The following is a 15,830-nucleotide window of genomic DNA, read 5'->3' as shown; positions in this document are numbered from 1 at the left end:
AAAAATCCTTTCACAGATCCAACTAAACTCTCCAGGAAAGTTTATTTGTGAAGCAGACACATCACCCTTTTCAAAACTTTAGAAGGGCAAGGGGGATAGGAGGCTGGGGGAAGATAGGTGGGGTGTGAGACAGCAAAAGGTATCAGAGAAGGTTGCAACATCCTCCACCAGAACAGCTCCAGGAAGGATCCTCCTGTTGAACACAGTACTTGGGCAGTCATGGGGAATATTTTGACAATGCTCACGATACACAAGTTCTAAGCCCAGTTACTAGCTCATATATCATTTTTGCTCTCCTTTATCCCTTCCCACCATTCAACTGGCAGATGACAATACTTACATAAAAGAGTGAGCTACGCATCCTTTCATTATAAAGAAGTGAATGACCACAGACATCTTTCAAAATCCATTCTTAAAAAGAGCAGTAGATTAAAGGTCTTTTCTTCTTGTGTTTAGCTATGGTTTGCAAAAAAGAGACTCGAGCTTTTTCAGTCTTCTCATAATGCTAGAATTTACCAGACATGCATGTACATACACATGAAAAGAATAAAAATACAAGTAGCTGCCTCCTGTTACAAGATATTCAATACATGTTTATACTTTATTAACTCCCAGTATAATACAGAATTCAGCATTGTGTTTGCTATGTGCCACGGGGAAACTTGTATTTACAATTAGGCTTGATGTGCTCAAAGATGTTTCACCAAGGTCACATTAAACCAAGGTAAATCCATCCATTCAGTATTTAACTGCCTGTACTGTAGCACAGTTGTGAGAGACAGCACTGACTCAGGGACTGTATTTATGGAAGTTTCATCAAGAGAAAGGGTGACAAGAATTAGAAGTTCATACCCTAAACAGGATTGAAGAAGGAATGCATGTTAAAATTAGATTAAATTCCAGAAGTAAACATAAAATCTAAAATCCCTTTCCTTCAATTTACTTTCTCACAAATTTAATTAGGGAAACATCCCTAGCAGTCTCATTGACACAGTAAGGAAATTTGTGATGCTGTAAACTGATGACACAAGACAACAGTTTTAAAAGTTTGCTGTTTCAAAAAGCAAGTGAGCTATTCCAATTTCATAAGGGTTTTGGCCATTTCCAAAAGGAGAGAGCTCAACATACTACCATCGGGTTAAGTTTAAACAGCTGTGCTCATAAAACAGACATTCCTGTTTCCTGCCCATAAAACATTCCCAACCCAGTTAAAATAAAGGAAGGAGAAAAGACAAAAATCTGGCACTGCAACTGCAGAATCAAATCCAAGTATTTACGAGGGTGTCTTGCTGAACTTCCAGGCTGCAGTGCCTGTACTCCTACCAAACACCAGGGCACAGCTCCAAGGACATGTTGGCACATAACTTTCCTGCTGATGGGGAATAAAGGTCACTGCAGCTCTGGCCACTAGGTTTCAGGGTCCATCTGCATTTCCATTAGATCTCCCAGCTTGTAAGTAGTTAGAGAACAACACAGACTATACTGTTTTTAGAAAAGTTGCACCAGAGGCTCTTAATTTAAAAAACCTCAAAGCAGCTGCAGAGTTACAGGTGTGGGTTTGTGGATGCATTTGTTTATACTAGGGGTTTTGGAGCACAGACATCTGTACAAGGTGAGATGCTCAATTAATAATTCAGATGTGCATATACAAAACCATCTCATGAGTATTAGAAGTCTTAAATTATTTGACATTCAAAATACAGCTACTGGAGTCATGGAATTCCTCCTCTACAGGAGAGGAAAAAGGGAAAATCCAAGGGCAGTTCAGGTACTTTCTAGCCTCTCTAGGTCCACATAAGAAACGAGTCACCTTAACTTTCAAGACAACTCTAGGTGTGGGGGTTCTTTTAAAGGCACAATCCCTGCTACTTTGTCATTTAAGATTGGCAACGGTCAATAAACAGTGCGCAAAGCCAAGATGTTGTCAATGAAAACCTGTATTTAAAGCTACGGGGGCAGATTTCTCCCGTTTGTCTCCCCTGAACAGGTTTGCTGCACAGGTAAGGGCACAGATCTCGGCACATTCTGTGTGAGCCCAACACATGGCAGAAAATGTTTTCTTAAGTCCCTGTCACTTCAGTAAGTCTCTCTGGCAAGACTGTCGTAACTCACCTATGAAACAAAGTCGTATTGGACTGGCCTCTGTTCCCACTGACTTCCCAGAGGATCTCATCACAACTGAATAATCACGTTAGATGGATCACACTCATTAGGAAAAGTACCTGATAATTCTGCCCTCATAGGCTCTATGAAACCTTTGCAGCTGACATGACAGGCCAGCTAAGTGCCTTCCAACCCACCTGAAATGTTTTGATCACTCAAATGCCAGGAGGAAAAAACAGTCATACCCTAACACAAGTAGACTGAAAAATTCAGAAATGTTTGCCAAATCCAATCATACCAAAATAAGCAAAGTTTAGATTTAAGTAAAATTCTTAATAAAGATACACAACGAAAGAAATACATCCAGTGTGACACTTGAAATTGCAATCTACTGCATTGTGCTACTTCTCACAGAATCATAGAATATTCTGAGTTGGAAGGGACTCACAAGGATCACCAGTCCAACTCTTAAGTGAATGGCCCATACAGGGATTGAACCCACAACCTTGGCACCATACTCTGACCACATGCAGCTAATCTCAAGGAACACCTCCCCAAACACACGTCTAATAACCCTGCCAGAGTAAGAGGATTTTTCAATTTAACAAACTATTCTGGTTTGCATGCACTTCAAGCTAACTAATTTCCACTTTGTTGAATGTACATTTTGTGTAGTTATGCTGTATGCTACAGAGCCCAATTGCACATCAGCCTTTAATCTTTTATGTACACATATGACAGATTTTTACATTACGAGATCTCATTCATCTCAAACACCAACCAGCCACTCAAATTTACAAACAACCATCCATGTTGTTATGAAAGACCAAAAACCTGGCCATCAAAAGCTAGAGCCGTTGCACTGATTTAAGATCATAGAGCTTATCATTCCATTATAATGGGGAGGAAAGAAAATCAGCATACTTTTCTAGAGGACGAGGCCAGCACAAAGCCTTCTTGAACATACTGATGCTTCAGAGAATGCATAAAGGTTTGCATTTTCTTATACATTTGGTCACTAAATATGCTGCTGTATTTGTAATGCAAATTCTTCTTTAAAATCCTCTGCCCACCATCACAGCTGTAAGATGTGGAAGAATACCCCAGTACTGCTGAGTGACAGAGGGAAAACTGGTGTGTAAACTGGACTTCTAGAATGAGAAATGTCAGAGTTGGAAGCCACAAAAGCTTTAAGACAAAGAGAACCACATAGAAGGCATTTGCTGAAGACAAAATAACACCTCTTGTTATAGGTCAAGCCTTGCTGTTAGTGATAGTACAGCTATTAAATTGTGTACGTTTGTAAAAAATTCAAAAGCGACAGAAGAAAATTTGAATTGGAAATAAACAGATCAATCCCTGTTCTTCACTTCAAGAGAAATTATTTCTGTGAAAAACTATTATCCAGTTAAAACACATAGGCATATTTGATTTTAGCCATTTCTTGGTTAAAACCATGTACTTTTTGAAAGCATCCCCAAAAGGGAGCCAAGTGGAATTGCTTTGCACAGCTGTTGAACACGGTGAACCAAGATACAAGTTAGACAGAAGCTTTTACTCACATGGATACAAGTCTCATCGACTGTATTAAACTGAGCCAGAGAAAAATTTAAATCAGGACCACGGCTGGATGATTTCTGCTGAATCAGACACCTAAATTTATTTAGGGAGGTATGTTTTGGCAAGATGACCTTCCTTCATTTGATAGTATGCACCAAAGCTGAGGGCACACGCTACATGACACGCTTGTTTCTGCTCATAGCCTGTTGGGTGGGGACAGTCACACTCATCCAACAACAGCCAACTTCTATTTCAAAGGCCAAATGCTCTCTCCAAACAACATTGGAGAAAACCACTAAATAATCATATACTGACTGCTTGAAAATGCATTCTTTCCATCTCCTTCCTAACACTGCACTGTTGAGAAGTTTCACACAGCTTCCAAGAGCTAGAGGGCTGAGTGGACTACAGACATGTCATGCTACTCAGACACTCTGGGCAGCACAGCCAAATTTCTCCCTCAAAACATACACAGCCTTATGCAGCAAGATGTGAGAAAATCCCTTCTGGTTTAGAGTTACCGTTTCATACAACAGAACAAGTTCCAAACAAACATCATCCTTCATCATCAGAAAATACAGAGAATTTTGACCTCAGAGACTAAAATCAGATGTAACAAACTCTCTGTGCACAGGAAGCAATGAATCTTGTTTGGCTTGGGCAGGTTAGATGCCAGTTATGGTCTTAGGTCAGTATACTTCTCTGTCTTGAAGTCAGAGCTGAACTACAGGCCCAATTCTGCGCAGCACTGACAGGCTGAACCATGAAGAAGGACTTCCTAATGAACTTACCAAATACTGTCTCGGTGCCTACAGCACAGCACTCTGCACCATGCTGGGAGCTCACCAAGCTCCACACTGCACAGTGGCAGCATTTGAGGGGTGAAAAGAAAAAATTTAAGGAGACCAAGGACTGCAGCACACCACAGAGTCTGGTCCATCCAGCACAACTCAGCACCCCACCAGACACACCACTTGTTTCAGTGAAAGCTGTATAGGTCCTCATATGGCACAGCTGCTTCCCGAACACGGACACAGGACTGCAGAGAATCCACATCCATTCCCACACTGACCTTCAACTATGTCGGGGCCAAACATTCCCAATTAGCCCCATGTCCAGGCACACATCTAGACACCACGTGGGTCCTCCCTGCTTGCCCAGAGCCCTAGCGGCAAAACCACCTGTTTGTGGGCAAGACAGACCACACCTTTTAGCAGACTCCTCAGGCAAGTCCCCACTCCAAAGTAAGGTGAGCCTGACATCCGCTGCCTGGTGTATATTTCAGCCAGATAAGTAAAAACAGCTGAGAAGAGAGAAGAGGGAGGAAAGTAGGAGGTAGAAAGAAGAAGCTGGAGAATGGGGAAACTAAGAAAAAAAGCCAGTTTGCAGTTATTGTACTTAAAACTTCTGCTCTTCTCTGAAATGGAGGCTCCTCCATTCATTTGGATGGCAAAGTTGATTTATGTCCTTTCCCTCTGCTGAGGTTTTGCAGATCATATTTCAAACCCACATTATATTCCTCTGTTGCTGGGTTACCAAATCTGAACAAACAATTCTCTGCAGTCTGCCAAAAGCAGAGAAAGAAAGCAAATGAATGCCTGGAGTATGCATCACCCTCTGGAAGTCATCTTACGGTCCCACGCTGCTACAGATTAGTCACAAGCTCACATACCATAGACTGAAAGAGGAAATGGTGAACCTGTTAAGTCCGGGGGCAGTGCATAGACTTGAGAACTACTGTTCCCACCCTCCTGCCCCCTCCTAGTAAAATCAGGCAATTTTCCAAATCATTAGCATTCTCTTGCAGACTAGCAGAAATATGGTCCTAAGTCAAAGGGATAAATTGGGTATTAATACCCCTGAAACTAGCAAGCATATTCCCATAGATTTTGTAATGATGAATCAAGATTCGAAATGAGGAAACCACAACAGCCCATGTGACAAAACACAGGCGACTGTAGGTTTGAGACTTTCAGTTTCCAGGCAGGATGTCTGCCACATCAGGGGCTGCACAAACTTCCGCTTTAGGGGTGTGAGAACACACAGATGTCCCCCACTGTGAAGACCTCTGGGTTCACTCCAGCCCTGCAATATTGCCTGGAAGGAATCTTCCCTTGCAGCACCTGTGCAGAGAGGCCATCAGCGTGCAGCTTTTGGGGTCTAGTGTTTCTTATGCTAAGATGGTCTGCCCCTGTTCTCTGAACACCCAGGCAGCCTCCCATCCCACCTTCAAGCCCCAGCTCTCAGGTGCCCTCATCTGGGACTGCACATTGAAGGATGCCAAATGCAAGGCTCTAATGAATAATTTATTTGTGTAAAGACAAGAAATGCTGCAAGAGACACTACATCCCAGGACAGACCTCAGCCAAAGCCACCAGCCTGACAATAACATTGCCACTGCAGCATCCCCAGGACTGCTAATTCCCAGCAGCCAGGCCAGACGGACCCTGCTCACTGTGCAGCTGCTGTCTGTGCTGCTCAGGCAGCAGCTTCACTGCCAAGCTCAGCAGCAAGACTAGCTTAAGATGCTCCTCTCATTCCTTGTTTGCTTCTGCTTTAACAGACTCTAGGTGAGGTGGTACCTGCACAACCACGTGCAACATGCCTGTGACACAAACTGGGGTATTGGCCTAATTCAAGAACAAAACCAAAAAAAAAAGCAAAATAACAAAGAAAATCTGGCTCGGTTCAACAGTGTAATTTTACTATATCCCCCACACAGGACAGCAAACGCTCAGTGTTGCCACACTTCCAAGGAAAAAACAGGTAGCAAATTGCACTACCGCTGCCAAACATTGAAACCTTGGGGTTAACTTAATGTAGAAACTTAGAAACAAATTATCTAATGCTTGCTGGAGGTCAGGGACAGCCCTCATTCTGGGCCAAGGCACACATAAACACTACAAACCAAAAGTAAAATGTGACTTTTCCCCAAGACCCAGCTCTCAGCTGAGACTACACCAGTTTAGGGAAAACCACTTCTGCAGAAACATGGGTTTTTTTTAAATAATTCCACCTGAAGGTCCTTACTATTCACCCAAATATTTATGGATATTCTAATACATAAGGTATAGTTCATTTTATCAGAAAAAGCCCAAGAAGAACATTCAGCAATTTCATAAAATAATCTGAAATCATCACTTCAAGAATATTATTTCATATTTTTAAGAAAGGCAGTTCAAGTAACACTAGCAAAGAAAATTAATTTAGTAACATGAAGCATTACAGGTTACTATTTCTAGTACACCAGGAAAAATTGGAACATTTGATTTTTCCCATTTTGTTTTTTTCGTAAATAAGGATATGTGAGAAATGTAGCTTTTCCAAAACACAGTACTAAGTGTCTATATCACTGCAAACATCAGATTAATGTTAGGTGTGCCTCTATTCTTCACGTAAAGCAACTACGATTTATCAAAATATAAGAGGTTTAATTTACACAGGAGTATTTTGCTTACCCTACCCACAGTTTTCAGTCTGATTTGACAGTAGAGACAGCAAGTGTGTTCTAACATCTCAAGTGTGGCAGGTGTTGGACTCCAAGTAACAATCACCATTAGGTCCCCAAGACAGATTCACGAAAGTATAACATTTTCTATTAGTATGTGCAAAATTGGTATCAGTTTCATAAATTCAATTTGCAGTTGTACTTTCCCTACTCTAGATTTACATATGTATAATCAGAATTAAATTTCACCTAAACAGGTCTATTTAAAGAAACATTTAATTTATGCATTAAACCCTTTGATTTTAACAGTGCTGCAAAGTTAGAGGTGATCTCAAATGACATTAATGTCCTTTCCTTTCAGCAGGAATCAATGTATCATCTGAATATGTATTAGGAAGAGGTTGCAGAGGTGTACCTGAGGCCTTAGAGGTATACCTTAGAAATAAATGAACAGCATTATTTACCATGATTAAACAGAAAGGCTTGGTCAACTCAGCACTGATTCATGAGCACAGAGGGTCTAATCCCAGTCTGTCATGGGTTTGTTAGGTAACTTTAGCCTAGCCGTTTCTTCCCTCTCTGCCCTTATGTTCTTACACACAATATGAGCACAGCAGTACAACTGGCAAAATGCTTTGATAAATCCAGTGGGGAAAATCACTGCTACGTCAGCAAGCAGTTTACAATGTCTGTCTACAAGGCACACAACACTACATGAGGTAGACAGGAAAGGGAATGATTTCTCCTTCACTTCTGAAGATGCACAGTTAAATGTTACGTTAATAACGTGTAACATAACAAAATGTTAAACCAGCCTGGATAAAATATACCCAATTAACTAGTACATATGTAAGTCAATTAAGCAAAGCAAAACTTCTGTCAGCGATCACAGATCCCGTACACTCCACCTCAACATAAACAGTACAAATACTGCAGCCCGGGACACATTACCTTAGCTGCATCATACACCCCACTTGAGCTTCACGGGAAATGAAGCAGCAAGGTGTTACCTGAATGTTTCTTTCAAAGTCAGCTTGCAAATTTACCCAGGAATCATCTACAGAGAAGTCATAAAGCGGCATTAAAGTCAATACATGACTCTTAAAGGCAAAAAACAAAAACAAGGGCCACTGTTACCATACAAAGAAATGAAGAGCCCTGTGCAGATCATTGCCAGTATTCTCATAAGTTTGTTCTCCGCTTAAAAACCGCAAACCATATACATCACACTAACTGTGACATACTGACATGTGCTTTTAGACTTTAAGGATAGACATAGTTTACTTATGAACTTTCACATTATTACAGAAATAATTAATCCTAACACCCATGTTTTCCAAGGGTTTAAACACAATTCTACCACCACCAATACAACATAACCACTTAATCAGAAAGGAGCTTTGGACAGCAGCCAGTTTCATAACTGAGCTAGTAGGTGGTTATAAATCTGACATCTCAAAGCAACTCCAGAGTACTGAGCAAAACAGATAACCTCTTTTTCAAGCACACCTTCCATGCCACATTCCCCAACAAATCATCAGGAAAGAAATAACTGAATCCTCAGACAACCACTTTTGTGAGCTGGAGTGTACAAAGAGGTGATCATCCATGTAGGAAAAAAGTCCCAGCTCAGGTAGGTAGGCAGCCCTGTAATTTATACAGTTAGCACCATCACAAAGGCTTGCAGGGTGACTTACCAGCTGAAACACAGCCTACAGAAAAAAATTTGTTAGTTCACCTCCTAGAGGGAGTAAAAAATGAATAAAATCATTTGTTTACAACACAATGTAGTATTTCACTACAAGAAAACCAGTATCCTATTTCTCTGAACTACGGAAAACATTTATCATAATCTTTATTACAGTTTGACATTAATTCCCTTTTACAAAAGCAAAGGTGGTACTGAAAATAACAATAAGTCTGCCGGGGGAGACAAGTCTGCATTTCAGTTTTGTTCTGTCAAATAAAATTATAGAAGAAATGCAGCACAAAGTACCTTAAAAGATATATGAGATCAAGTCAGCACACATACAAATAAAAGAACAAACTTAGAGAAGACTTGACGCCAGTTAAAAAGGGGTTCGTGCAGAGGCTCAGCAGTGCAAGGACAGAGCAGCTCCCCACTTTCACCAGGACACCTTGGATCGCAAATACTGAGAGTACAGACATCTTTACAAAATGGGGTACAGCTCTGACCAAAGACACTCACCAAAGGGGTACAATAGTGAAGGTTAAGGGTCTGAATTTCTGCCACATCAGGGATTGTGTGGCAGGGAGGAGAACCTGGCCAGAAAGATCTGATGACTGTAGCAGAAAAGCCTGTACTTTCAACAAACTGCATTACAAAGTTCCCGCGCTTGAAACCCATTTACCTATGGTATGAACAGGGCCATGATACAGGGATGCTTCATAGTATTGAACAAATTAAAGCATATCCAAATCTACAATACCTAGCAGGACAGAAGACCACTGTGTGCTTGCCCCGCACCCTGCCCTGTGCCACTTAGCTCTCTCAACATAGATGAACAAAGTAAGATCTACAGAGACTAAAAGGGCTGTATTTTAAAAAGCTGCATGAAGTCACAGTTAAGAAGCAAGAGATGGAAAGCAATCCTGTTCTAGTTTGACATAAATCTCCCAGGATTCCCACATTCCCCAAGAGCAACTTAAGTAAGCCAAGGTGGAGTCCCTTCAGGTTGGAGCTTGACACTAAGTAAGTCTTGTATGTAGCGCTCCTCTAGCTGAGCGTGGGAAAAACAAGAAGTTGCATAAAACAGCAAAGATGATAAACTCCTCCTCTGAGCATATGCTTCATACATCTGGCTAAAGGTTTACAAGATCTACAGCAGACCAGACTCCTGCACAGCATCACAAGAAAACTAGAGGAGCAATGCTCTTTCTCTTAGTAGGCTATCACAGTCCTCAAGCTGTTCCCAGAATTGTCTGCCTCCCAGGTTTTGACTTAATTAGAATGGAACATGCACACACAAAGCAAATAATTCAAAATGTTAAAAGCAAAAAGGAGTGAGTCATTGCTGATTCTGCCTTTTTTTTTTTCCCTTTTCTTTTAAATCTCTTTTACAAGCTTCTCAATTGTTACAGCCCTAAAAGAATGAAAAGACAATATCATCAAGACTTTTTCCATCTGAAAGTCAAAACATATCATGTCCAAGCACACATGGCACAGCCCAGTGACTAAAGCACTACCTGTGACCGAGGCAACCTGGTTCCCACCGGTGTGTCAGGCACTGCCTTGCTGAATAAGGTTGGGCCATCACCTCTCTATGCCAGCCGTGTTTTGCATCCCACATACCAGCTGGGTTTACTGATTTTTCTCTCCCTTGAGCTCAACTCCACAGCTGCCTCTGCCCTTGACTTCCAAGTTTCTGCTCCTGTATGCTGCTGTAACCGTGCTGGTCTCAAGTGGATTTAGGAACAGCAGCACATCAGTTCAGCCTGCATATTTAGTTAACAAGTTTATAGTCCATGCAATTCAAAGTAATTAACCTCTTTGCTTATGCTTGTTTAACACAATAAAAGCAAAAGAAAGCTTTATTTACAAGACCAAAAGATACACAGTACGGAGGAAGGGAGGGCATTCACCGATTCAGGTGATTTTGTACCAGTCTGTTAAAAGGATTTACTTTCCCTTTGAAATACTGTATTCTGACTTTACTTAAAATCCATTTCCAACTGAATAAGTTAATGCTAAGCCCCATTGGATACTATTTTCACAGGTCAAATAAATCCACCTATATTCAACTCTTAGGCTATATGAGATGTTTTGTAATCAAGGCAAGGCCTAAATCAGTTTAAAAGCAGCACAAGGTTTGCCTGCATGCCAAACCATGGAACCAAACAAGGCTATAGGCAGGACAAGTTCCCATGGGCCATGCTCTACAGTGGGCTGACGGGATCAGCTCATAAGGAACACAAGCCACCATTTTCGGACTGTCCCCCGGGCAGCACTTTTCCCACATTCTACACCTAGAGGAGACCTTGCACGAGAAAAACTTAATGTGTCAATTGCCTAATAAAGCGTTTCTACTGATAAACTGTACAGATTAGGTCTGGAATTTCCCTTAAAAAATAAAGTAATTAAAATTATGCCAATGGCAGGACCTGCAACAAAACAAAGCTATGTGAACTGAAGTCTGCCATATTATTTTCGTGGTGGTCCCCAGTGAGGAAGTGATTAACACCAACGTAAGATTTCTCCTTCCACACAAAAGCAGGCATCTGACAGCATCGCCACCGCACCCTGGTCCCGGCCATCGCCCCCCGCCGCCTGCTCGGGTTTCTCCCAGGGGCGCGGTGGAGGCAGCCCCAGCCCCGGGGAGGGGCAACCCCTGCCCGGCTCCTCGCCCTACAGCAGCCCTGGGGTGGCCCACCTACCGGACCCCGAGGAGGAACGGAAGGGGACGGGAAGAGAAAGAAAAGCGTTTACCCACCTCCCTCCCACGTTCCCCTTCACAGGAGCGGGGGTCGGGGCAGAAAGGCCTTTTTTTCCATCCCTTCCCTGTCCTGGCCCGGTCTGCAGCCAGGCGCCTCGGAGCTGTCATTTTCGGGAAGCGTGCAACCGCCCTGTCGGAGCCAGGCCGAAGCCTGGAAACCCGCCGGTCGCCCCTCAAGCAGCCCCGGGGCCCCTCAACCTGCCGCCACCACTCTCACCGCTCCGCGCTGCCTTCGCCCTTCCACCCGCCACGGCCGCGCTCGGGCCCAGGCCGCCAACCTGCCGCCGCCCCCGCCTCACCTCCTTCAGCTGCTCCATCTCGGTGCGGATGGTCTCGTACTCCAGCTCCAGCTCCTCATACTGCTGCTTCAGCTGCTGCTTCTCCTCCAGCACTGCCAGCCCGTACTCCGCCGCCTGGATCTTCTCCCGGGTGGTCTCGCCCAGCTCCTGGAAGAGACGCTTGATCTCGCTCCGCAGCCACTCGGGCTCCGACTCCATCACCAGCCGGGCGTACTCCTCCTCTTCCATGGCCAGCGACATGTCGGCGGGGGGGCCGCCGGCCGCCGAGGCGGATGAGCGAAGGGGCGAACGCGCAGCCCGTCTTCCGCTCCTAACAGCGGCAGGGCCCGCAGGCGGCCATGGCAGGGCCCGCTCGGGCCGCCATCGACGGGCCAGGCGCGCGCTGCTCCCGCCGCTGATCCTCCCTGAATCCCGCCCGCCGCCGCACTCGCCGCAAGCGCCGAACGCAGTGAAATCATTCAAAAGGCACGGCCGGGCCGGCGCCCCGCGGCACGCTGGGAGCGGGAGTCCCCGGCAACCGCCGCGCCGCGCGCCGCACAGCTCGCCGGACTACAGCTCCCGGCATGCATCGTGATGGGCGAGGGTTGTGGCGGGCGGAGGGGAGAGCGACCTCTGCCGGGCGGCGCGGGTAGCGCGGCGGGGAGAGCGTAGGGCAGGCGGTGCCCGGGGGCGGCCCAGCCCGACAGGGAACCCACCCCGAGACCCTTCCACCCCCGCCAGTCTCCCCGGACACACATTCGGGCACAGGCCCCCGGACCACGTGCACATACCCCGTGCACACAGCCGGTGCACACCCCCCGACGGCCCGGACCATGCTCAGGAGGGCTTTCGGGGTGGGTTTGGGAAAGCGCCGGGGTCGGCTCGGTATGAAAGATGGGGCCTGTGCACCTGAGCGTGTGGGGGGAAGACGTTCTGATGCGGCGGGCGGCGCCACAGCAGCAGGGAGAGAACAGAAAGTCACAGGAGAAGGCTGGCACCAGTCCCACGCCATACCGAGAGCTGCCAGCATCTCACTGTTCCCGGTGTTTCGCATCTAGAGCTGTAATTCCTGCTGCAAGGCGTTCTCCACCCACCCACAGGGACCAAACCGTGTCTCCCGAGACAACCTGAGGATAACCACGGCCACGGGACAAGGTGGCTGAGCTACCCGATGAAAGGACGGATAGGACGGACCCACCGCCGTGATCAGCCGCGGGACAGTTACACTTGGGCAGCTGTACTGTGCTGCCTGGAAAGGATTTGCCAGCCTGTGAGGAAAATCCCATCAGCCTTTGCTTCAAGTTACACCCATTGGGCACAGTTGGTGGCACAGGTACAGGAATTGGGACACTCTTTGGGGCACCACGGGTAGAACTGATTTCTAAAGCGTTATGAAGACTGACCAGAGGCAAACCTCTACTAGTTGGGCCATTGCAATTCCTAAACAGCTCCATAAAGGTGGAAGGTGTGTGCCCCTGTGGGGTGGGGAGATGCTTCACTTCCGTGGCCAGGGGATCCCTGCAGCTTCACCCTCCCTTCATACGGCAAGTACAGCTTGGACGTTCTTCCAGCATCAAAAACAATTGCTAATGAACTGGTGAGCAAATAGCAAGCATAATAAAAACAATTACGTGTTTGAGCACTCCACAAGGTCTCAAACATAAAGGAACGTATTTGCTCACAGCTGCGGGGTTTTTTCAAGCTACTTTGAACTTCTACCTGTGCACTTATCCCTTTAATAAGCTGTGTAATGGCTGAATGCTGCCTGTTAGTCACGAGGCTGCTTCCATCAATTTTTCTTCAGGGCCCTGACACTGCCTGGAGCTCCCTGTGCATCAAGTGCAGGTATGCATTTGTCCCGTGAGCATTGATGTGACACTCAAACAGTCACCTGGACCTTAGAAGTAGTAAATCAATGTCCTCAGCCTATAGTGTGCATGTGAAATTCCTGTGAAATTCCTTTAGTTTTTTATTTTCAGAATTCTCAGGAAAAGGCATTTTCACTCTCGTGCGCCTCTGTACCATCACGACTGTCACAGAATGTTTTTAGGGGGTTTAAATACTCTGATTCTTTTATAAAGCTAAGTGAGGAAAATAACAGTGTTGCCTCTCCTGCACACTCTGTTTTTCACTATTAGGATTTCTTCATGGCCTTTCATGTTTTTCTTTTGTTTGCCCAAGTAGGTAGCATTGCTAGTCCCACCCATTTACAACTGATTCATCATTAAGATATTTTTAATAATAAATACTGGCTTTTTTTCTTTTACCTCATACTTTCTGAGCCTTCATTCCAGGTTTTCTCTGCAACTCTGGGCTCAAGCACATTAGCTACCCTTCAGTACTCCTCCCTCTTCTAAACTGAAACCTGCATGTAATGACTTGCTCTCAGGACACAGAGCGTCAGTTCACATCCTGAATATTTCTGGGATTACAAGTGAATTGTGACATCTGACCAGTTTGGGGGGGTTAATAGAGATGAGCTGATCAACTCGTCATAGCACAAGGGTCTTCACTGTGTAATTTGTTTTCTAGGTCATTTCTAGAACTATAGCTTGTTGCTAGGTTTCACAAGATGCAAAGGCAGAATTTATAAATACTGCAATAGCTAATTCAAAATCTATTCTGCCCAGTTTCAGAAAACCAGAGTCACTTGTCAAAGTTAAGGTTCCCATCATCCTTCAAGGTAATGATGCAGGATAATAAAAGCTTGTAATGAGTGGAGGAGTACAGCCTGGCCAGTGCCCATCACCTGCTCCTGAGCACAGCCAGAGACCACTGCCCATTTCCCCAGGCCACTGTCCCCAAACTCCATGAATGCAAAGGCTTGGCTGCCACCCCACTGATTCAAGGTGTCATGTCCAAGTGTATCTTGGTGATACAGACTTGCACAACAGCTGGAGATTGCTGCTCTTGTTTTTCCTGTTGAGATTTTAAAGCTATCCACTGAGAACAAAGTGGTAGAATTATACAGGAACCATCTTGAATGCTAAAATAAATTTGGGTAGCGTTTCTTCCACAAGAAGAAACACTACCCTCGAGCGGATCAACACTCCTACCCAACTTAGTGTCATCTGCAAAGTTACTGGGGCTGCACTCAATCCCCACATCCAGATCATCAATAAAGTTGTTAAACAGGACCAGCCCCAAAATCGAGCCCTGGGGAACACCACTAGTGTCTGGCCCCAACTGGGTTTAGCTCCATTCACCACAACTCTTTGGGTCTGGCCATCCAGCCAGTTTTTTACCTATCGAAGAGTCCACCCATCCAAGCTGCAAGCAGCCAGTTTTTCTAGGAGGATGCTATGGGAGACAGTGTCAAATGCTTTCCTGAAGTCTAGATGGACACATCCATAGCCTTTCCCTCTCTACTAAGTGGGTTACTTTGCCATAGAAGAAGATCATGTTGGTCAAGCAGGACCTTACTTTCACAAATCCGTGTTGGCTGATCCCCTTGTCCTGCATGTACCATGTAATGGCACTCAGGATGATCAGCTCCATAAACTTTTCTAGAACAAAGGTAAAGGCTGACAAGCCTGGAGTTCCTTGGATCCTTCCTTGATCCCTTCCAACCCTTCTTGCAGATGGGTGTTACATTTGCTAATTTTCAGTCAGCTGGAACTTCTTCAGTTAACAAGGACTGCTGGCAGATAATTGAGAGTGGTTTGGCAAGTTCTTTCACCAGTTCCCTCATTACTCTGGGATGGATCCAGTCAGGGCCCATAGGCTTGTGAGTGTCTAACTGGCAGAGCAGAACTCCTCCTGTGTTACAGGGGCTTCACTCAGCTCCCCATCCCTGAGTTCTAGCTTTGAAGGCTGGTTATCCTGAGGACTATTGGTCTTGATTTTAAAGACTGAGACAAAGAAGGCTGTTAACATTCTTGTTGCTAGTGCAAGAGGTCCTTTGTTTAACTGTTATTTCCGCTAAACCCCCTTCATCCAGTCCTTTGTATTTGCTAACCTGTCTGTTTGGAGTTAGCATTGTGTGAC

The 15,830-nt window shown here is 44.9% G+C and overlaps 1 protein-coding gene across 3 annotated transcripts in view; it reads right to left on the bottom strand.

Annotated features, from left to right (window-relative positions):
* Positions 1-12,313, bottom strand: part of BICD2 (BICD cargo adaptor 2) — a 60,137-nt gene extending 47,824 nt beyond the window's left edge. For 2 of the 3 annotated variants that reach the window (XR_011154625.1, XM_069027577.1), the window contains exon 1: positions 11,865-12,313. Coding sequence is in view for 2 of the 3 variants with exons in the window: in XM_069027577.1 (XP_068883678.1) it covers positions 11,865-12,104 (240 nt within the window). In the remaining variant the exon portion in view is untranslated. The remainder of the gene's footprint in view (positions 1-11,864) is intronic. The other variant, XM_069027578.1, reaches the window with a different exon arrangement.
* Positions 12,314-15,830: the final 3,517 nt, after the last annotated feature.

This window comes from Aphelocoma coerulescens, chromosome 12 (assembly GCF_041296385.1).
Source record: "Aphelocoma coerulescens isolate FSJ_1873_10779 chromosome 12, UR_Acoe_1.0, whole genome shotgun sequence".
Taxonomy (NCBI): Eukaryota; Metazoa; Chordata; class Aves; order Passeriformes; family Corvidae; genus Aphelocoma; species Aphelocoma coerulescens.
This window is presented reverse-complemented; position numbering and strand designations above follow the sequence as displayed.